Source organism: Pseudopipra pipra, chromosome 20 (assembly GCF_036250125.1).
Source record: "Pseudopipra pipra isolate bDixPip1 chromosome 20, bDixPip1.hap1, whole genome shotgun sequence".
Classification (NCBI taxonomy): domain Eukaryota; kingdom Metazoa; phylum Chordata; class Aves; order Passeriformes; family Pipridae; genus Pseudopipra; species Pseudopipra pipra.
Genome location: NC_087568.1, coordinates 8,160,775 through 8,184,538, shown reverse-complemented (window position 1 = coordinate 8,184,538; position 23,764 = coordinate 8,160,775). Strand labels below are relative to the sequence as shown.

The 23,764-nt window shown below is 45.7% G+C and overlaps 1 protein-coding gene across 2 annotated transcripts in view; it reads left to right on the top strand.

The window, feature by feature from the left end:
- The window catches only part of PAPPA (pappalysin 1), a 181,679-nt gene that overhangs the window by 94,409 nt on the left and 63,506 nt on the right, over positions 1 to 23,764 (top strand). For both annotated transcript variants that reach the window (XM_064677104.1, XM_064677105.1), the window contains exon 10: positions 10,564 to 10,760. In XM_064677104.1, coding sequence (XP_064533174.1) covers positions 10,564 to 10,760 — 197 coding nt within the window. The remainder of the gene's footprint in view (positions 1 to 10,563; positions 10,761 to 23,764) is intronic.

Here is a 23,764-nt window from a genome sequence, read left to right as displayed (position 1 = left end):
GGTAATACCTGGGAAACAGGTCCTGTTGGCTTTTGTGACTGCTGGACCACCACGAATTATGACACCAAGAGCTAAAGAGACGCTGCTGGTTCATCTTTCAGACAAATGAACTGTGCTGATTTATATTCCCTTTTAACATATCAAGCACTAAAGTCTCACCAGTAAACATAAAGATGTTGTGCAAGTGAGTGGCTGTTCATATTACATAATAAATAATAATAAAAAAGAGCAGAAATTCAGCATTCTCCACAGTCTAATAGTATCAGACCTGATCCTCTGCCTTAAGCCAAACAAAATTCTTCTTTGATACTGGTGGGGTGTTTTCTTGGAAAACACAGAATTCTCAGGTCCCTGTTTGAGGAGCACAGAAAAAAAATAAGTGTAATTTATTTCTGTGTTTGCAAGGCTAACACATGTTATAATCCTGTAGAACAAGAAGTAATTATTTCAGACAGTGTTATTTTTGCAGTGATGTTCTTGTTGTATTATGTAGCTCTTTAGAGCCCCGGGAATCACTCCCCTTCACCAAAGAATTCAGTGAGCCTCAAACACATGTTCAGAGGCTTTGCTGAATCGGGGGCCTCAGGGTTTGATCTTGCAAATGCTTTCTTCCAGGCATGTTTCTGAACTACCACAAGGCATTCTTTAGTCTTCAGCAAATCTAACCACAACAGTGAATGCAATGCCTGTCACAAATTGGCTGCAGGATTGGGTCCCACGTGGCTGAAAATAATGGCTAAACATTTTGTTTGCTGAAGGCAGGACGGATGGGGCGTCATCAGGGGGGCTTCCATAGCAGGGGGTGCAAAGCCCAAGTGGGCTCCTTCCTCCCAAAGCAGAGACCACAGAAGTCACCTCGCTTGGTAGAGGAGAAATACAACAGAGCCCGCAAGCACCACCAAGCTTTAGATTTAGAGCCATGAATCACAGCATAATTTAGGTTCGAAGGAGTCTCTGGAGGTCTCTGGTCCAAGGAGGGCCAACTTCAAAGTTAGATCCAGCTTCAAAGTTGGAGCATGTTGCTCAGGGTCATGTTCAGCTGTGTTCTGGATATTTCCAAGGATGGAGGCAGCCTGTTTGCAGGTGTCCCTCTGCCTCTCTTGCTCCCTTTGCCTTTTAGGATCATGAGGTTTATGGGGTTTTTTAATCGGTCCAACTTTCCTTTGACTAAATGGCACAAGGCTCTCAAGACACTTTGCTCTAGTGCCTGTAATAAAATTAGACTTCTTTTTATTTTTTGTTTTGGTTTTGTTTTCCCTCCTCCTTTCCTCTCTAATCAGATAACAGTGGATCAATCTGCTCTGCCAGGGAGGAGAGGGGGTGGGGGAAGGAAGGAGGGAGGCAGGGAAGAAAACTGTGTGGTCTTACTGTCAGGCTGTCCTGGCCTTCTCCGAGCACAAAGCCGAGGAACAGAACACAGAAAAGATTAATAGTGTTTTCTTCCTGCAACATGCTGAAGAGCGACAGTGAGATTAATTAATTAATTAATGGAAGCATCTGGCAGTGCTCCTTTTTTTTTCATAAGTTCTGCAGTGCACTCGTCCTTCCCCATCCTCAAATTTATCATCTCTACCTTTCCCCCCCTCCCCTTGTTTCGTACAGCGGGTTTTACATATTTTATCCCCTCTGCACAGAATTCGGTCCCACGGGGGAAGTTTCACTTTGCCTTTTGATTTGTAGGAGACAGGTGATTCGGAGTGGTGTCCCTGTGACTGATGCACCCCTCTCCTACCTCTCGGCTGCTTTTCTTTCACCTTGCTCTTGATTACTCCCGGGACAACCGATTTTCGCGGTTACCGCGGATCTCAGCCAAGTTCAACCTGTGTAAGGCAGACCCCATTTGTAAGAGTTATGACTCGCAGTTGTGGGAACCCAGGGCTTAGCTCTTGATCCGTTCCCAGCGGAGCAGTGAGAAATGGGTGTCTGAGGCACAGCTGAGCACCTTGTCCTTGGCGTGCACTCCCACACACCAACATCGTGCGCAGGCACATCCAGATATATGTGCGGACGCCGAGAAAGAGCCCGGCTTTCATTTGCATTCCTTTTGTGGAGTGGGATGTGCATTATGCATTGATTTAGCTCACCAGGGCTGAAGAAAGAGAAGGATATAATAAAAAAGATGCAGAGATCAATAAAAAAGGAGAGAGGGGGGGGAGAGAAAGTAATATGAAAAGAGATGAGTAAAGACTGATAGACACATTGAAACACAGCTGGGAAGTAGCTCCAGAACTTCTATCTCCCTTTAAGTTTGCCAGGTAATTTATGGGGTTTTCAGTCGCATCTTATTGGTGTTATTATTGCTACACTTTATCTCCTTTGCTTATAAGGGACTCCTGGCTAAAGCCTTTTTACAGCAGAACAGGGCAGCACTTCCACTGACTTCCACATGTGAGTGGTTGCCCTGAAGAACGGGAATGTTTCAGGTTAGACACACGTCTCCGTGGTGTGTTGGATCGGGGCCTCAGGGATGTAAAATACAAAGAAAAGGCACAGAGTAGAGGAAAAGAGAAAACAAATATATCTAGCTCTTGAATTTACCACTAGTTTCTGGCATGCTTGAAGCATTAGTCACCAGTGGTTGTGCAGGGAGAAGTATGATTTTAATTTGACAATGATCCTTAAACACCTTTTCTTTTGCTCCTGCTTGGCCTCAAATGTTTGTCTGCTACCTTACAAATCTGGATCTGTCCTCCTCCTCCTCAGAGGCCTCTCCCTCCAGCTGTGAGCCTTACCTTTGTGGGAGCTCTATCCTTTACCTCTCCCATTATCCATAAATTAAGCATAGCACTTTCCCCTAATCTTATTGTTTGGCGGGCTGCATTGCATTCAGGGAAATGATTAATATTCATGAGCTTGCTATCTCTGTTTGGTGCATAATCCTCTGGGGAAATTGCAGTGTTAAATGAGTGACACAAACCTAATTTTATATGTCTTTTCTTTCCTTTCTTTCTTTTTCCTTTTTTCCCTTTCTGACAGAGGAGTAATGTGCTTAAAATAAATTGATGGATGACCATCCATATTCATTGTGGGCATGCTTTGAGAGCCGTGCCTCGCTCCCATCCTCTCCCCCTCCCTTCCTCATACCATTGCATAGGAACACAGCTTTGGCTGCTGAAACTGTGGCCCCACACAGCAGCTAATGGTGATTTTGCCTTCTTTCATGAGCATTAAATAGGCCTTGGCTGACCCTGCCGAGGGCTTTCAGTAGAACAACAGCATGGGAGAAACTGAGCCACCTTGCAAGAGAGACTCAGCATCTCCCAGGGCATCAATAAGGTGAAAGCATTGACCAAGGAGCTTGGGAAAGAGTGTTGCTGTTGTTCAAGCAGCTGAGGTTCTATAGCAGAATTTCATGGCAAATAGTAATGAATTTACTGACCAGGCTTACTCAGATGATATTTGTGTGACTCCTTCAGCTCAAGGCAAATACTTTGAAGCTGAGTGTTTCCTGCAGCTCGCGGGAGTGTGGCTACATGTTCTAAAATGTCTAAGCACTCCTTTGGCAAGTTAGTAGTCATAAAGTCTCTTAAAGTGATTTTCAAGACTGTCATCATTAATAGTGCAATCCTAGGAGATTCAGCTGAGCCACAGAGCAGAGAGAGCAGGCATCTCAGGCAGCAAAATACAAAAGAGAATGTGGGCTTTTTTGTGGGGGAGAATGTGGGCTGGAGTGGTATTTGCCTGCATTTTTCCCAAGGCCAGTGACTCCAGCCCAGCTCAATCCAGCTTTGGTTTTTAGGACACAGCTACAATGAGAGCCCAGCAGCAGAATTACTCCTGCGTTTGTTGCATCCCTCACACATTACTCTCTGTGGATCAGAGAGGCTGGTCGTAATTCCTTCCTTAGAGCATCCTCTGTGACTCAACAGCAACTTGCTGTGCTCAGAGGATGATGCTGAGCACAAGACCTTCCTTTGCAATAACATCCAACCACATGCACAAACAAGCAGTTTGTTTTCCTTGGGTAATGGCACCGCTGGGTTTTTGCTCTTGGACTCCTCCTCAGCCTCCCAAGCATGTCAGGTGTTGAGAAGGGCCACCCTGGCCACCCTTCTCATGGTTGTAGTCGTTGCTCCCTTGTGTGACAGAAACCTTTTCAGTTGAACAGTCTCCAAGTATAGCTGATAAATCTATATAGTATCAAAATCCACTTGGCATCACTTTTCTGATTTATCTGATCGTCCGGGGAGGGAAACAAGGTGAGGTGGAAAGAGAATGTGTGTTGTAGTGCTCTTACAACATGCCTGGTTGCCTGGGCTTGGGAATGGCCACCTTGGCTCCTGTTCTTTGTGGTGACCAGTGACAGAACCCCGGGGAATGGCCTAAAGTTGTTTCAGGAGAGGTTTAGGCTGGATATTAGAAAAAGGTTCTTCCCCCAGAGAAGGTGGTTGAGCACTGACCAGGCTACCCAGGGCAGTGGGCACAGCACCAAGGCTGCCAGAGCTCCAGGAGAGTTTGGACAATGCTGTCAGGCACATGGTGTGACTCCTGGGGACAGTTCTGTGCAGGGCTAAGGGTTGGACTCCATGATCATTGTAAGTCCCTTCCAACTTGGCATGTTCTGTGATTCTTTGGTTTTAAGGATGGCCACATTGGCTCCTCTTGGCCATGTCTGGTTGCCTGGACTTGGGGATGGCCACCTTAGCTAGCTGCAGAACAGACAAGACCTTACTACCACTGCCAGCAATAGGAAATATCCTTTCTCTTAAGTGACACTCATGTTCCTGGAGGTGAAATATCAAATTTCAGTGCCGGGCTCTGCGAGGGAGCTGTAACTGGATCTGTCTGCAGCACGCAGATCAATTGCATAATTATGGTGCCCCGACCGCTATATCGGAGCTCATACCGACGAGCCGAGTCACGCCACACAAAGCAAGCCCGGCACACCCAGGAATGTATTTCCACGAAGCAGCTGAATTGCCAGGGAGCCACACTGCGCAAAGCCTGCCTGCTCCCTTCAGGAGATGCTCAGACACGATTGTCATCTTCCACGGAAAAAGCCTCCTGCGAGGCCCCTGGATGTTCCGCAGCGGATTGCGACACCCGCGCTGCCTTCACTTCCAAGGTTTCTGTTTTATTTCATCGAAGGAAGACGTCACAGTTGTATTGATATGCGACTTCATTCAGAAAGGTCTGCCCGAGCTCCGCGTAATGGTTTTCCTCTCTTCAAATCAGGACATCCAGGAAGGAAAATAACTCTTGAATATTTTACTGTAGCAGGAAATATCTCTGTCTCTGCCTTCTTCAATATTAAAGAAGAGATTAGCAGATATCCTGGAAGCAGGCCATGTTATTCACTCTCTTCCCACTGAAGCCAAAGGTGAAACTCCCATAGAAATAAATGGAGCAGGTTCTGCGGTCACTCAGCCGCCGGGTTCATGTGATCTGCAGTGGAATTATTTCTCCCTTTGTGATAGAAACCTCTGGATCCATTTCTCCTCATCTGTGTGAACATAAACACCGGCCCTGGAGATGCCGGTTAAGTGACGTGGTGGTAAAACGCTGCTTCTGCAGAAGTTGCTGACTTTGGTGAGCCTGGGGTTTGGCCCTCGCCGTGTCTGAAGGCCTACACACCTCTGGACAGACCTTTCAGGGGTTAAAATGCGAAGCTCGTTCTTTTCCAAGAATTTGTTACTCTGAGACAATGCTTCTGCATTTTTGTCCCCCCCCCTTTTTTTTTCTTTCTTTCTCTTCTTTTTTTTTTTTTCCGGACAAACAGTTATGTGGCATGAGGCTTGTTATAGTTGGAAACATCCCTAAGTAAACAGCTGAGCTTAAAAATACTCCTTTTTTTTTGTCTGGCCTTTTAAAAAAATAGTAGTTGTTGCACAAAAGAAGACTATGCCGATGCCAATCACTACGTTCCAGCTGAAAACAGGAAGCTGCCCCCAGTGTCTGTCCCCAGAACTTTGACTACCCTGCTTGGACATTAAAAACCTTGTTGGAGGATGTGCCCTGTGCCATGAATTGGATCTCTTCATCTCTCTTTTTTTTAATGAGGTGAAAGGCTGCCTGTCACTGATAAGTCTATATGCTGCATGTTTGCTTCCTGGCCTCTACCAGACTTCATTCATTTTGCTGATGATTTTCCAGCTTCTCTTCAAACAGGTAACAGCGATGGCAAGTTACCTGCTCATCCAGACCTGCTCTGGCAGGTGCTTCCCAGTGCTCCCTAAATCCTCTGCATTATCTTGAGCATCCTGTCGTTTCTGAACCCCAGAGGAGAGGTCTGTATTTCAATATAAAAGGCTGCCTCTTGCACTGTGCTGGGGCAGCTTAGGAAGCAAGGAGAGATGGAGTTTGCATCATTTTCTGGTGCAACATACACGAGCCCCAAGATCATTCTGGATCTTAAGGCCTTAAAGAGTGAGCAAACCAGGTCTTGCTGACCTATTTCTCCAACAAACCCCCCATCTCCAGGTTGGTGCTGCCACAGAGCCTTCAGGGATTCCCAAACACCACAGAAATCTTTGCTGAACTGGAGACTGCCTTGTCCCACAGCAAGGGCAAGACAGGGGTGTTGTTTTGGCCCCAACATTTTTGTGCCTTCAGAAAGAACTTTTCCAGGGAAAAGCAGCCTGGGCTGCCTGAATGAATACAGGTTCCCTGAGCTCAGCTGAGAATCCTGCAGCATCTGTTGTCAATCCCCCAGAGATGCTCTCTCCTGCTGCCAGGTGCTGTGCCTGCAGACATTTTACTGTTCTAGATTTAAGCTGGATTTCCAGGCAACTGATTTTTAATTTTTTGAAGTCATTTTTCCCTTGAGGACAAATCAGATTTCCTTTATGTTCCCTTCCTCCACATCTACTTCAAATCAGATTCATACATGAAGTGAGAAGTCCACGGTGTTGATGAACATGCATGACCAACACATTGATATGATCTTCAGCATGTCTTGGGAGCCTGTAGACCACTGTGGGGACAAAAACTAGCTCATATTGTTAAAAAGAGAACAGAAAAGGCATTTTGTATCATCTCCAGCTACTGATTCCTAGAAATACTCCACTCCTGACACTGCCCTCCCCAACTTTGAACCTGTAGGACTCTATGGATTTAACTGAGCTGCATTCACATCACTGAGGAAAGGGAAAAAGCCTGTTTTTATTTTGTGAGGGCAATAGTAGGAAGAAACAACCTGGTTGTCCTTCACTTTGATCGTGAAAATGTAAAACCCAACACGAAACTTACCAAGCATCCAAGAGCACAGGACGAATCTGGAGTCAGAGCTGGTGCTCAGCACGTGGGGAAGGAAGAATCTTTGCTGCTTTTTGGCAGCCCACCCAGTGATGCACCACATTTGGATGTTGAAGGTTGATGCCCTCGTGTCTGGGGAGGATTTAATCACATCCCCCTCTTCACCATCACTCAGAATTAGGAAGCTCACAGGGAGGAAAGGTCCTCCCCTCTTCTCACCAACACTTCCCTCAAAGCCCAGCACTGCAAGCTGAATGGTGTGTCAATAGTAGGACTTACAGATCTTCCTTAAAAGTAAACTAGGGTTGTAAAGCCACTTTCCCCCCCCATTTTTCAAAGCACACAAAGGCGAGTGGGTGCATCATCTCTCAGCTTTTGTGCGCGGTGTCATCCCGCCGGCGCAGGGTGAGGCAGCTCTCCAGGGCCAGCACAGCACAAGGGCTCATGACAGTGCAGTTCAGCAGGACTTTGTTAATCATTTAGGCAGCCTCCATTTAATTCAGACATCCCAGTCTCTGCGCTCGGTTCCTCCCTCGGGTTTTGCAGACTCTGAGCAGACAGATTTATTGGGGTCTTAGGCATAATCAGGAACAAATTAGCCTCTGTTAGGATCACACACTGGCCTGGATCACAGCTATTCAAAGGCTGCCTTCCCATCCATGTGAGTTTGAATTAAGTCATCGGGTTGGAGTAGGTCTTGAGTATTCTTTTATCCCAAACACATGATCTTATCAGAAGCCCATTACGTTTATCATCGCATTAGGAGGGAACATTTGGAGCCAGTGCAGGAGTATGCTGCTATATAAATGTTGTGCTTACTTCAGTGCCTGTCGTGAAAATAAGTCAGTGCTCTGGGAAGGCTGGGAAACACTGTCTAAATGCATGTGCCTAAAATTAGGCTGTGAGTTTCTCTGGGTATGTGTTTGCAACAGTGGGGTGGCTGAGTCAGGGATGTGTAAAGACAGTGTACAAGTGTTTGTGTGTCAGTGTTTCTGTCAGTGTGGGTGTGTGGCAGGATGATGGTGTTTCACTGTACGTCTATATCTGACTGTGCATATGCTTAAAAGCTGAAGGTCAGGTCTTTTTAACATGGTAGGTATTTTCCTTTCTTTTCTTTTTTCTTTTTCCCTTTTTATAAAATTAAGCCTCTTTTCATAAAATTACAAAGAAACTCTTTTTCCAAAAATACATATTTTCATAGTTTTGGCATTTGTTTTTGAGGATTCTGATTGCTGACCACAGTCTTTCCAGGGCTGAATATTTCTCAGAGAATTCTGCTGAGGCTCTCAACTCAAACTGGGGCATAGTGCTCTGAGGTGGGTGAGCCACTTAGATTTATCCTACTGTTCTTGGGTACAGCAGAGACCCAGAGCCTTGATATGGGTTTGCAGAGAGAGGACCAGAATGAGAGAGGCAGAAGGACAAGGTGAGGGAACCAGGAGTTTGCCTCCATGGCCATCACAGTGACAGACATGCTCTGCCCCTTCCTTGAGCTGGTCAGACTCAGAGCATGGCTCTCCCAGGGATGAATGAGCCCTGTCAGTGTAGCACTATGCCAGCATCAAGAGGCCCTGCAGGGAACCAATGTGTGCTACAGGGATGTCCAGGGTGTACAGGGATGTCCCAACTGGGGCTCTCAGGTCAGTTCAAGCACACGTTCCCAGCTGGGTCGGTATCAGACGAGCAGCAGCAGGGCCCTGCTGGCTCAGGGCTGTTGGGCACTCAGGCTGTGGGAGGAGGCAGGACAGCAGGGCCAGGGGGCCAGCCCTGCTAGGTTACCTTAGGGCCCATCTGCACATCCCCTCAGCCACCCCGGGGAGCCATTGTCATCTCCTGTCTGTGAGCACTGTCCCCAGCACTCCTCCTCTGGGCTCTTCGAGGTGTGTGGTATATGTTCGGTGGCTCCCAGACAAATGAAGTTTTTAAGATGTGACATGTAGGGTCAGGAAGTTTGGCCACCCTGGGAATATTCACTCAGGCACAGGGCTGCACTCATAGAGCTGAAACATTTCCAGACGTGTGCTGGCGCCTTTTTGCCAGCTTGGAGCACTCGCCCAGCAAATACACAGTTCCCTGCACTTATCCACGTACACGAGTTCTCCACAGAGGTTGTGATGAAATGAAACCATAATGACATTCTTCCCTGATAGACTTCTCTATTCTTTCAAAGCCACACTCTCTTAAAGATGTGGAATATTGCACAGGAGGAAAAGGAGTGAAAGTCATTAAATAATTGAATAGCAATAAACCCATTTTTTTTGGCTCATGATGGTATTTCACTGTGTAAACCAGAAGGAAAAATAAACAGGGGATTTAGGAGTTTAGAAGTAGCTCAAAATTGAGCAGCCATCGGATTTTCTGACACCTAGCTCGAGATAGTCCAATACTACTGACAGGATTCTCCTTAGGGATCATTTCCATCAGCCCAGCTAGCAGCTCTGGCTAATTTCCTACCCTTTTTTCAACAGGCTTATTTGCCAGACAAAAATACAACAGGCTGTCAGAACTGGATACCTCTGGGGACTGGCAATGATAATACAATACAAAATAGGATACCAACAGGTCAAAGGTTTCCATTTCACAGAGTACTCTAATAACTGAAAGTCATTATTGCTATGCAGTCTGTTTGAAAAGAGGAGATGGATCTCAGTTCAGTTTTTAATGGGCCAGTGCTACAGAAACAACCTCAAAAATTTGGCATCTTTGTTGGCAGTCTCATTAGAGAAGCCACAGAATAAATGGACAAGGATAATAAAGTCTCCTGCTGCTTTTGATCCTTTCAGGTCAAATCTGATTCATGTTGGTTGAAGCCGTGTGTGTATGTGGCAAGATTACCCCTCACACTTCGTACAGTGTATCTGCTTTGGATAAACAGATCTGTTTGGCCCTTTGGTCACTATAACTGTAAGCTTGGCAGTTTTCACAATCCCTACAGTCACAGTTGCTGTTGTTGTTTATTTGCAGATATCTTTAAAAAACAAGAAGGGAAACATCGTAGACCAAACCCTCCCCTGGCGTTTTTCCATCCAAGCTGGTGGAATTATGCCAACACCCACATTGTCTCTCTGTGTATTTTCTATCTCTGCTTTCTTCTGACTCCATCCTTTTAAAAGGAGAGAGATGAAAATAAGCAGAAAACCCCTAACATTGGGAAATATCTTGAGGGAATTACCCAATACAAACGTTGGCTATTGTTGGTTGGCTTTTGTGCAATCACCTTGCTATTCCCTGGAAGTGACCAATGCTCCCACTTCCCAGTGACCTGATCCAGCAGATACACGACCTCTGATGGTATCAGGTCCTGGCAACTACACTGCAGATATGTGTAGCCAGTCCTTTGTGATTCTCCTTCTCTGCTTTCCCCTGCAGATGAACCCAGCAGGTGCTATTTCCACGATGGTGATGGAGTGTGTGAGGAATTTGAGCAGATGACCAGCATTAAAGACTGTGGCGTTTACACCCCCAAAGGCTTCCTCGATCAGTGGGCTTCCAACGTCTCCGTCTCGCATCACAGTGACCAGCAGTGCCCAGGATGGGTGGTCATCGGTCAGCCAGCAGCCACCCAGGTAAGGAAAGCACGTTCCCTTTCCTCTCCTGGAAGGGGAAGGGCACCAAGGAACAGAGTTCTTGAGTGCAGCTCAGTGGTCAGCATTCATGGGTGCTCCTTCACCAAGGAAGGCCCTTGACAGCAGCTTCCCTCTTTCTGAGCCTGACTAATAGTGATGAATCGAAATTCAGTTCCAACCATCCAACTAAAACTGACTCAAGCTGTGGCTTTCTTGATTCAATAAGTTGTGTAGGAGTCACCTCAACCAACCATCATCACCTAAAAGACAGATGGGCTCTCCACAGCATCCACAGGGTATGATCCTGTGGTGATGAGTTCTGAGGGCTAATGGTGAATAATACAAAAGTGTGTTCTTTTTTTTTTTTTTAATAGTTTTGTGTTTTCTGCCTCCCAGTTTCATAAAAGCACCCTATTGTTCTATTCTGAGAAAGGTCCCGTCCATTCCCAAAGACATTCATTAGCTTTAACCCCCTTCTCCCATGTCTCCTTTGTAACATAAATAGCTCCAGTTACCATAACTTCACCTTTTGTTTCTCTGAGAGAATTAGATCCAAATGAGTTCAAAAAGACCTCAGATAAATGCCTGGAAAACAGAGCTGTACAAGTTGCAGATGCAACAGTCCAGATGCAACCTGACTTGAGAAAGCCTATGTTACTTATTAGTTTTTTAGAGGATACAGCAGGGAAAGGATCTTCATATATAAGAGCTGCTTCATATATTCCTCCTTCAGCACCCACCATTGCCCCTTGCTAGAGATAGAGCATTTATCACAGTAATCAGCTTAGGTTCACTTCTGGTAGGATGCAGAAAAGTTGTTCTCCTGTTATCCAGGAGGTGCCTTGAGTGGGCAGTGCAGAGAGGAGTGCCGTGTCACAGATATGTCAAGCAGATTTCTCCATGGATAGTAAACTCTAAGCTTTTCCAGTTGGCTTGCAAGAGAAAACATCTTTATGCAAGAGAATTGGCCTTGTTCACATTGCACAAGTCTGTAACAAATTAATGACCAGGTCAGTTCTGAATGCGCAAAGCGTGGTTAGCTGGCGTGGTATCAAGACAGAATCTCGAGCCCAGTGTTGCCTTTTTGTCACGGTCTCATTTATTATTTCACACTGTAAAGGGAACTTTCCTCTGGGCCCCTACCAGTGCCTTCATAACTTCTTTCTCCTTCGAGCCCCCTGTGCTGCAGTTCAGGCCAAAGAGCAGTGTCTCCAGTTCAGGTGCTGCTTTTTGGGCACGTCCCCAGGCACTCCATCAGAGAGCTGCCCTGATTTTGTCTGATGCACTGGTAGGAACTCAGCCACTCCACTCAGTAGGTAACATATGGTCCTGTGGTGGAAAAACCACCACCACGCAGGCACACAGCAGAAAGCCCTGCTGTGTAGCCACAACTCAGGCGTGTTTGTTGTACCCAGATGAGATGAAGTTGTCACAGCCTTGTTAAAAAAAAAAAAAAGGCAAAAAAAGCTGTTGTATTTATAGGCAGAGCACTAACATATCACACACTGGCAGAGTGAATGGGAACATGCCTCCTGTTATTGCCTGGCCCCCAGGGAGATAACAGTGGGCTATTTACTTCCAGCAAAAGGAATTTTTGCTTTAGCTCAGCTGGTCCCATTACACCAGTTTGAGTGCATGGGGCTCATTGACCTTTTTAATCATATATGTTGAGAAAGTCTTTGTTTTCCCCAGGAAGAAGACAGCCTTGCTGGCTTGGGAAAGCACCTGACTTGTCACTCCAGAGAGGTTAGGTGGGGCAGCAGGTCATCAGTCTGTTAGTTAGAGGAGATGAAAATTAACCTAAGATCTCCTCTAATCACTGCATGTAATGATCACTGGTGTGTAAACATGTTTGGCTTCATTATCTGCACAAGCACTGAGCCTTAGGGGTTTTCTGCATTGATGAAAGGAGCACCTTTCCTCACCCAGATACCTTTCAGAGTAGGTTGTGTGCTTGTTGGTCTTGTGCAAACTTTTCATGTTGTTGCTGGGTAGCTTCCTGATTAATCAGAGTGGTATTTGTGTTGGCTCCTCATCAGGAATGCCATGAAAGATATGTTTGAGTGCAGTGCACAGCAATATACAGAATACATAAGCTGCCTGTTGTTAGCCATCCCCATTTCTCATAATTGCCCCAGTGCTCTCAAGGTGCTCTAAAACATTTTTAGCATGCTCTGACTTAAAATGGTTCTCATCCTTAGATATCTCAGCACTTGTTACTCTGCATGACTGTCATAGTTTTGTCAAGGCTTTTTCTCAGGGGTTTGCAAGGCAGGTTGGTTGGTTGTTGTGTCTCTCAGCAATATCTGCCTATGTGTGCTCGTTTACTGCTGGAGGATTGTTGATGAGCACAAGCTGGAGTCTTTTGTTATTGTAGGGTTGCTTCTGTGACCTGTTTGCTTAGTTCAGTGAAGATATTGCCCATTTCTGCAGTTGTTTCTTCCTTAGATGCCCACACTGGGTTATTAGTTTGAGTTGGATCTTCCATCACTTGTTAGTGTGAGGCTGCTGAATGGCAACATAGTAAGGGAGATAAAAGAGAAAGCTCACAGTATAAGATTTGTTTAGAACAACAGAATGCTTACAAAGAATGACATGGTCTTGGCAAAGAGATACAGATTTGAAAAATGGAAAGGTCAAACAGCCCCCCTTTAAACAATCGCGCTTTCTGCAGAAGCAAGACTGAGGGACAGCCACTTCTACTTTTTCTGGCAGCCACCCTTCAGTGCTGATTAAGAAATATTCTCAGTACTGACAGCATCATATTCAGAGCCAAAGAGGGCCACTCAGCAACCCTGTGCCAGCACAGAAGTGCGAGCACCAGTGCAGGGCATTTCTGCAGTTGGATTCCAATCTGGAATCGTCTGCAGACCTGGAAGCAGATGCTGCTCAGTACCTGTTGTCAAGTGCAGGAGGAATTCAGCAATAGGGGCTCTGCACACTCTTGAGCCGCTTTTTTCCCACTGCTTCTGCTGGGAGTTTGTAAGGAGCCTCTCCTTGTGTGTGAAATACCGTCAGTGTAGATGTGCAGAGCAAAGGCAGGTGGGTGCAGACCAGCCACAGGAGGCCGGAGATGCCATTTCTCCTTTCTTCTTGCTGGTGGCACTCGTGCTTTTGGAGAACTGATTCAGCTGCAGTTTCCCTTTAGGCTTTCACAATAGAGATTTATAGGAAGGGACTAACGGATCTGATTCCTGATCTTGTTATTCCTGTCACAGCAATGTGTGCTCAGGACTTGGAAATTGGTTTGTGGGTTGGTAATTTAGAGGGCCAGTTCCTCAGGAACTGTCTTTTGTTGTGTTTCCTCCCAGCTGTGCAGTTGTTTAGAACAAGTAACCATATATATGTATTATATATATATATATATATAAAGTATCTTTTTCTCCCTGTGTCATTGTTTGAGCTTGGATTTCCACGAAAAAGCTGCACAGCTCAGGCACATTTAACCAAAGAGGGACTCTTTCCCAAGGCTGCTGGGCACAGACAGATCCTGGGATTTTCTTTCATTCCCGGACTAAAGAACACACCCTGTTCTCCTCTGGGTACCCCACGGGGGCTTCTATGGAGTAAGATGTTGTGGAAGAGGATTCTTATTACATCTTTCCCACAAACAGAGGCCCCCTCCTGCCCCTATTACAGTTTCCACAATTGCACTCAACCAGACTCGCTGCAACAAACCTTCCACCAGCAGCAGAAAGATGTCTAGAATTGCAGTATGTCTGGAATAGCCCACAAAAGGAGAAGAAAGGAGCACAAAAGTATTCTGAATACTAAAAGAAATAACATGGTAGAGCAAGGGCTCCAAGAGTGGTAAGAAAATACCATAAGAAAATTGAAGAGAAAGATGATGAAGTTCTCTGCCATGGAGTTTTATTCTGTCTAATAAATATAAAGCCGAAGATAATTCCCCAAAGATACAGCAAAGCCAGCAAATAGAGCAATCTTGAACAGGAGTGGGAAGAGAGGAAACCTGCAACTTTTAATGGAGAAGCCATTCCTTCCCTTTGGGGTGATCTTGCTGAGAAGAGGGAGGGTGTCTGTCTGTCGGCTCTGCAAGTGGCCCTTTTTGAACTCCCCAATTCACAGCCAAGTCCTGTTGCTCTTCAACGGTAAGAGTTTTGTTGTGGTTGGAGGGATGAAAAAATCCCCTTTTTTAATAAGATGATTTGCTTTGCAAATGTCTTTGTTATTTATAGCCGAGCCAGACTTTGAACCACTAAGCTCTGGAGGATGAGGGCAGAATCCCACTAAGAAAAACCATTAATGGAGGAACCATGAGTGAGCAGAGACCAGTTCTGGAAAAAGTTGAACTGGACACTGTGCACAGGCTGTCAGAAGAGGAATGTAGGTCTGCTGTACACGGGTGAGCTCATTTCCAGTACTGGCTGATCCACCAAAGGGCTTCAGCTTAGGTTACAGAGTCTCCAAGTCTAAAGTTAGTTCAAGGGGTCCAAAACTTTGTCTTCATTTCCCCTGGAAACTACAGACCAGCCAATTTGGTTTTTTGCCTGAAGGCTGGAGAGTTGCATCACGGGCCTGGCTCTGTCTGTCAGGCAAATTCAGGCTGGAATTCTCCTGCCTTGGATTAAGTGATGATATTTTTCATATTTTTTTCAGTGTACAGTGGTTAATTAAGCCTTATCACAGCCACGCTGCTTGGTTTCTGTTCTGTTTAATAGAGGTGAAAACCAGAGCACAGAAAGGTAAAGCTACTGTTTGAGGATTAGACCTCAATATCCTTCAGAGATGTTGCAGGCACTGGGCATTACTGAGCCTAAACCTCCCCAGCACCAGGAAGTTCAGGATGTCTTGAAAGGGAAATGTTCATATCTTGGATAAAAAGAAAACTGTTCAGGGCCTGATGAGAGTTGCTGCCTGGGAGCAGAGACCTAGAAGGGGTTTGGGGTCAATAAATCTGCATTTTAGCTCTCTCAGCCCCTCACAGATCCCGTTCGTGAATTAATCAGTCTTTATCCTAGCACAGTTTGGCTGTTCATTCCCAGCACAAAGGACTGAAAAACTGTCCCACCAACTCCTTGCTTTAATGACTTGCTTCCCACCTGTCTTCCTGGGAAAGCTGGGTTTTGCAACCTTTCTGCCAAAGGAATTCCACTGGTCTTTATTCACATGTTTTCCTTGCTGCACTGCCTTGCTGGAGAAGGGGGTCCCTGTGAAGGGTCCACACCAAGGTGAGGGATGCTGCAAAGATGTGTGTTACCATCAGTGCTGGGACTCAGGAGTGATTTCAGTGTTCTGGGGAGGTCTCTCAAGCTAAGTAAAATTATAAGTGGGATTTCTAGGTAGGTTGGCTTGAAAAAGACTCATTGGTAGACAGGTGGCTGAGGAAGAGCATTACCTTTAAAGTCAATTCAGAGCTGTCTGGAGGGAAGGGGATGCTGCCCATCACCTGGCTGCCTGTTACAGACAGGGATTCCCTCCCTTGCACCCCTCCATCCCCATGTCTTCCAGTGCTCCTCTGCTCCTGGCAGTAGTAAAGCTCAGACCCCACGGCTGGTGTCGTAGCCTCTGGCTCATCTATGTAAGGGGAGGACAGAGAGAACACAATGAGATGTCAGAGGAGATTCCAAGCAATTTTGCCAAACACTCAAGGGATGTTGTTTTTTTTTAGTTTCCACTCCCCCCCTTCCCCCCCCCTACTTTTTAGAATAATTTTTCAAGAACACATATGCAAGTCATCTAAGGGAAACAGAACAGTGAGTACCAGGGGCTGGTACACTGTGTTCCCTTTGTGTACTGTAGAGAAAATAGATAAAAGAAACAAAGAATGATGCAGGGAGCAAAGCAGCCATCAGTACTCTCAGAGAGGTTCAATCTGACTTTTGCAGAGATGAAGGTCAAACCAAAAATCCTCAGGTGCCGGATATTGGTCCCATCTTCCTAGAACTGGGAGACATTTACCACTAATGAAACGAGAGCAGAATTCCATGCCATTATTTGTTTCTAGAAGCAAGAAGAAAGGCAAGAAAGGAATATTGTCTTGGACAGCACTAAGGATTATGTGCTTCTTTGGGAAGTAAATCACCACTCATGATCATATCTGCTGTACACCCAGCCACCCACCCAGATTCCAGGCGGGAACAAGAAAAGAGCTTGGCCCCCCCTGACACCAGCGAGCCGGGAAGCCGGACCCCCCGACAGCGGCGGTGCTCATTAACATGCACTCCTCTGAAAGGAGACCCCCCTCCTCGGCCCTTGCCCCTCAACCTGCCAGTCTCTCTGTCTGCTGCCGCTGCTCACAAGCCTTTAGATGCAGAGCATGTCCAGCTGTAAGCGTGGGATAGCTCCCCTGCATCCCATCCGGGTTGTTTGTCTTGGGTCCCTCTCCATTCAGAGCGGAATGATTTTGCATAAATGCACCGACACGTCTGCTTTGTTCGTGTGCACGGAGGGTTCTCGGCTTTTCTCATCCCACCCCCGCCCCGGCCCTCTTCTCCCTACTCCCTGGCATGTGTCTTCACCAGCTTTTCCATGATTTCCCTGTGCAACAGCAAATAAACCTGCCTGAAGCACTGCCAGGCGATCCGGGGCAGCTAAAAACACCCAGATAGATCTGAACCAAGCGATCGGAAGGAGGGGACGGAAAAGGGTGCAAGAGCAAAGCCATAATGGCCTTTACTATGTAATTTGGTTTCATGTTCTGCACAAGAAAACATGTCAAATATGTAAACAGAGCTCACCAGGGTTGTAATGTAGCTACAAAGCCACGGATATACAGGCAGGCAGGGTGCTGTTCTCCAGCAGAATGGAATGCCATCCCCAAAACCACACGATCATTTCTTTAAGCTGAAAGTAAACTTTCTCATGCCAGGAGCAAAGAATTTATTTTTTTCTTTTAAAGGAAGGATTGTCTGCTTGTTCAGAGTACCATAGGCATCTTAGCCCACATTAGAGACCTCGTTAGAGACTCGTACTTGGAATGCCAATGAATTTTAGGGAGTCCATCTTGAGATGTCTCTAAAAGGAATGGGTTTTGGTGACCCAGCACTGTCCTGAAAGTCTCTTGAGTCAACCCATCTGTCCCCACCTGGAAATAAGTATCTGCTTTAAAAATAGTTTAAAAAAACCCCAACCAAACAAAAAGCCAAACTGAAGACTATCTGGATAAATTCTTGAGCTGCTCCAAGTCTCTGAATTGTGCTGCCTTGGTTGGAGCTGTAACTGTTGAAGAACCCCACATCCGCCATCTGTCCTCACTTTTGGAAGTACTGCCTGTGGAGCTGGAGCATCGCTGAGGTCATTTCAGTGGGGAATCTGATAAGAAGCCGTGATTCACCCTGGTAATTCAAATTCACATCTGGTAAGTGGCCCAGCTCCCTGTGCTATCATCAGGAGTCTCCTGGGGACTGGGTTTCCACCATCGCCTCAGGGTCCGGCTGCGAGCTGCAACGTGTGCCAGGAAACAGTTTTTCTGCGTGATCAGTGCTATTATCTGTCCCCACATGTACCTCCTCACTGGGAGAAGCCCTCATTTCAGGAGAACATCAAGTTCTGCTCAGCCATTTTCGTCACTGGGACGAAATCCTTACTCTTACCACTTCAGGCAGGGAACCTTATTTTTCCATTTTTTGATAATTAACCCTTGCATCATCACATGCAGAGAAGACAAGTCTCTCTTCAGAGAGGACGTGAAGCACAGGGCAGAGATCACCTTCTTCCCACCTTTCTCCATCCAAATACCTTTGAAACATCTGCCCTTCTAGCAGAGCTGCTCTGTTCCTGTGCCTGCACTGTGTGCATGCTGTGACTGTCCCAGCTGGAAAAGGAAAGCCTCGCTCCATGGAAATTTACCTGTTTCCCAGTGGTTGTTTATGGTGAGAAAGGCTGAGCCTGGACTGCTGTGAGCTCCTGCATCCCCTCTTTCAGATGATGCTCATACTTTAATCCCTTCAGTAACTTCTTCTGAGAGCAGCTCCTGTGAACTCCCCTTCTAACCTGGGACATCAAGGATTAAATGCTCCAAGTCTTTTTGCTTAATTTGATGAAGTTTGAGGTTTATCAGAGCAACCAGAGGTTGTTCCAATGTTAGAGGGAAGTGACAGGCTTTCCCAAACAAGCCTTTGCTTGGGTGGAGATGTGCACAGGCTGAAGGCAACAGCTGGTGCTGCTCTATGGACTCTCCCTGGATGGTCCAGCTCATCCAGAGGGATTTGTTTGCATGATGGTTGTTCCATTACTCTGCAGTTTTGGTGGAAAAGGCCCAGTGAAGCAAAGGGAGCACCTTTTGATTTACATACCACAATTTCAAATTCAGGTATTAACAAAAACAAGCCAGAGGGTTTAATCTTGATTAATACAGCTTGGCACAAGGCTGATGAGTTGGATGGGAACCGAAAGGCTCTGCTGGCTGAGGTGTGACTGCTTTCAGCTCCTTGGAGCACATGGCAGCTCCTCGAAGCCTCCTGACACACTCCCAGGGAGCCTCTCTGCAGCCTTCCCTCTTGCTGTTAAATTCAGGGTCTCTTCCCAATGCATCATCTCCCTGGATGTATCCAATTAAGGCCTGTTGACAGCCCAGAGCAGACTTACACCCTTAGGATTAGAGGCATGTGCATGTCTTCATATAGGGAAGGACAACAAGGGGGTGTCTCACTGGCTCACTGGGAGTGTGGTGGGGGAAGCGGAGCAGCTTGGAGAGGGAAAAGGAGCCAGGGAGAGGGAGATTTGCCCCCTCAATTATCCTTGCATGTGGAAAGGCTGTGTGCTGAGTGTTGCGTGTGGTTTCCACAGCGTGTTTACATGGTCCATAACCCCAAACAAAGCCGAGAAGCACGACTTTAACTCTGGAAATAAAAGCGCTGGAAACCCCTGGTTTTCTGCACATGAGAAAGTTTTGTTCTTTAAACACACAGATGTTTTTAAATGAAAAATCACTCTTTTGACCTTTCCTGAATGTGATCATGTGGCCGGGGCTGACATTAACCACTGCACGGCTGTTTGCTTCAGCCGCAGGCGAAGCTTAGCGAGAGGTTTGCAGGGCTCAGGGCAGCACCTGCCTTGTCTCACATCTCTTGGAAGTGGCTCCTGTGCCCCATGAGCTCTCAGGGTGGTTCAGAGAGTTGTGGTAAGGTCAACAATATTTAGGGTCTACTCCTACCATGCTGGAAATGAAAGCATTGGGGTTTTTTTCGTGCTTGATAGCTGAAAAAGATGGGGATTAATTTTTTTCCCCTGTGTATCTCTCTTCCCATCAGGAATGTTGCCCAAGTGCTTCTAAGCATCTCTGTCCACCTCAGCCAGTGTGTTATCCTGACTGGGAACTCTTCATTGAGCCAAAGTTCTTTAGGGATTAGTTGTTGCTGCCTTTGGGCTTTTTCTACCTAGCTGTGTGTTTTCTTCATCCAAGCAAGTTTATAGGACCAGCTTTGGGAAAGAAGGAGGAGATGTTACCAAGTGGATTGTACCAAGCCCAATCCTGCTTTGCCTTGAAGGAATGCCAAACCAGCAAAAGTACAATGAATCTAATGAGTCAGATCCATGAATATAATACCAAAAATACATCTAAGATCCTCCTAAAACGTGGCACACGTTCTGCCTTTCACAGTTTGATTTTCTGATGCCAGCTGCTCCTGAATAAAACTCTCCAGTCAAAGGAAAAACAAAAAATTTAGCTTTTGCTCTACTCCTCAGTGGTGAAAGCTCATGGGATGGGATTGTTTTGCTTTGCTGCAGCACCCCACAGCCAGCCTTGGCTGTGCTGTAGTGGACCTGGCTGGTTCAAGTTAGAGACGGGCAGTTCGGGAACCCGAGTGTGCAGCCAACAATAATGTTCTGGCTCCTGTATTTGTTTAACCTCGCTCTCCAGTGGATGGATATACAGTCTGCTAAAGCACTTATCAGTCTATAATGCCTTCACACTTCTCTGAGCAGTAATGTGGAAGTTGTAGACAGGAGCTTTTGCTGCGGCTCGAAAATGCCTTTTAGCTCTAATGAGCCTGATATTTGCAGAACTGAAGGCATAAGGTCTTGTTTGGGTGCTGTTGCTTGATCCTGTCTGTCTAGGCTGTTGAATTTGGGTGCTGTTCCTACTGGCAGATGTATTTGTGAATTTGAACATAATAGCAGAATGGAATTCAGGACTAATTCCAAGAATTCTGTCTCTGAGGTGAGACCTTAGCAGTGCTGGGGTGGGAGATGCTGTTGTTTGAGAGCAGCATCTTTATGTCCCACTGCTGTGTTGAAGAAATAGCAGAGGTCTGAGAAGGAAAAACAAGGAAACATGGCAAATTGCTGGATTGCACTTCCATGTGCTTCACAGGAGACTGTGTTCTGCACTTGGAGCTATCCCTTGATTTCACATCCCCTCACTCTGTGTCACTGAAAGGCAAAAGAAGCAGGAGTGAGTGCAAATTGCACTCAGGAGCTCTGAATCCTGGGGTTTACTTGGGGGCTTGTGTAAGTGGGTTGACTTTTAAATCCCATCAGAACAATTGTTTCTTCTTTTTCTCACTCTGTTATTCTGTAGTTTCTGGCCTTGGCTTAGCCAGAGTCTTTGGCGTGATCCTTTGAACCATGCAGAAATCATCTGGTTGGGGTTTTTCTGGAAAATCAAAACTCTGTATTGTTTTTTCCACGGGTCCAGCTAGCATCCTAGATATTTGATTACAGCTGGCTGGCTGTCAAAGCCAATGTGAGTTTGGGATAGGGCCAGTCAGAACTGATTTACAGTTTTTTCAGGTATGCCATGTGAAGTTTATGGTTTGATGTGATTTTGATTTGAACTCACCGGTTTTAAATGAAGTTTGCTTTGAATCTGGAGATAACAGAAATTCAAAGGAAAGCTCAAAGAATGCGGGTCTGCATGATTTAAAAATGGAAATATATTGTTCATACCGACTCTTTGGAAGTGAAATAACTGCATTTTTTGAGAAAGCTGAAGTTAATAACACACATTGAATACACATGCAATCTGGGCCATCATTTAATGGAAATCCCTGTAGCTCCTATTTGCTTGCCTCAAACTAAACCAACTTATATGACAAAATGAAATAGCCCTTACAGCTCTTACTCATTTCTGAATCACAGCCCTGTATTACATCCAAAACTCTACCCAAGGAAATTTCCCTTTGGAAATGAACACTACCATTTTTATTGTAAAGCAGAGGAATTTATCATCAAGGAATTTATCATCGAGGAATTTATCATTGTGTCACGTTGCAGACAAACTATTGATGCCATGTTGTATCATCTGTGGTGTTGTCATACACAGAAAGGTCACTTTCCAATTATTAAAAAAATCCAGCCAAATCTTCAGCTTAAAACTGGGGCTCTGTGCTAAGAAAGCTGTAATAACATGCTAATTGAGTACTAAGCCTGCAGGGTCCAGGCACGTGGGCTGCTCCAGGTTCAAAGTGGACGTGGCTGGGCTGAGACTGGACATAACAACTGGCAATGGGGCTTTATTTCATCCTGCAGGAGATGTAAGCTGCTTCCCAATCCCACAGCCAAATCCTGTTCTTCATTACACGGGGAAAATTGACAGATGAGATTTCCTCTTACTCCTGAGCCAACTGGATCTGGGAGCAATATAGCATCAGTGTGTTACCCCAGGAGTTTCATCAGCTTCCAGTTAGTTGATAAAGCTTTTTCTATGGATCACCTGCCTTCATTCCTTTGTCCTGGAGCAGGACACGCTGCAATTTTTCATCTTTTGCCATCAGACCTTTAAGCACCCCAATGAAAACAGGCAAAAGCTGAGAAAGAGCACAAAACTTAGTAAAACCGTGTAATCAGACCCAGAGGACAAGGAGAGGTTTGGGGTAGAAGCTGCAGTTGATGTGCATCAGAGGTGAGGGAAAGTTGCTACTGGGGAAGAAGCAATAGGCTTTTAGGTAAGGCAACTGTTAAAAGGGGGAGGACACAGCTTTACCTCATCATTTTATGCTTAGAATCTATGCTGCTGAATCTCGGATTTGGTTTGGGGTTTTTATTTTGTTTTCTGCAACAAGGTATTTCAAACTCATTGTTAGTGCACATAAAAATTAATATATGTACCAATTTGGAAACAAACAAACAAACAAACAAAAAACTTTGAAGGTTTTCCTTAAGTTTTAGAGACCAACCTGGAATGACCCAATGCTGACTTTCACAGCTGGGCAGACAACTGTGGACTCAGATTTTCTGATGGGATAAATCAAGAACACTGATAAAGACACTAGTCCTAAAGCGTTTCTGGCCAGAACCTTGAAGAAAACCCAGAGGAAAACTCCCGGTGCCCCTTGAGTAATCCTGTGTGTACAATTTCCATCTGAGCTCTGTGGGTTTGAAATGGTCATAGAAACTGGCTGATTTTTGAGGTGTTTGTTGGATCCCAAATGGTGGCCTTTTTAATGGTTCGGTGCCCACTAATGTGGGCAATTTAATTTTTCTGTAACTCCAACCCAGTTCCCAGCCTAAATGAGAAGAGCAGTGCAACAGCTTTCAAAACAGATTGGAGGTCTGTGCTGCAGTTGGCAAACTGGGTGGTGTCCATGTGGCAGTCAAGCTGCCTCACAATATTGGGCAATAAACAAGCAGGAACCTTTCTGATATTTAGCAACTGCACCATAGTTTCTCATCCTTGGGTAAGATTAACCTTAGGTCGGCAAGAACAATAACATATTTAAGAATAAAAGGTCTGGGTGACTGCCAACCCCCTGGTCTGGCAATGGAGAAAGTTTTCATCTGTAAGGGATGTGTTAAAATGCTGCTTATGTCATGGTTGGGATTCTCTGGCATGTGTTGAGTTAAATATAAATAACATTCTGCAGAGCAGTCAGCTAAAAACTGTGGATTAATTAGGTTTCAGTATTACCGTTGAAGTCTGGTTTTTTTAGCTGGATCCTCAAGCAACAGAAGATGTTCTGTTTGTGCCTCCATGGATTTTTATCAGTCCACGAGCTTTTCTGTGCCCTTGTGCAGCCTCACTCAGGATGCTGTGTGCTCCACTGGGGGTTTTACCAATAGATCCTGTTCCTGCTTGCTCCTTGGCTGCTGTTTTGCAAACA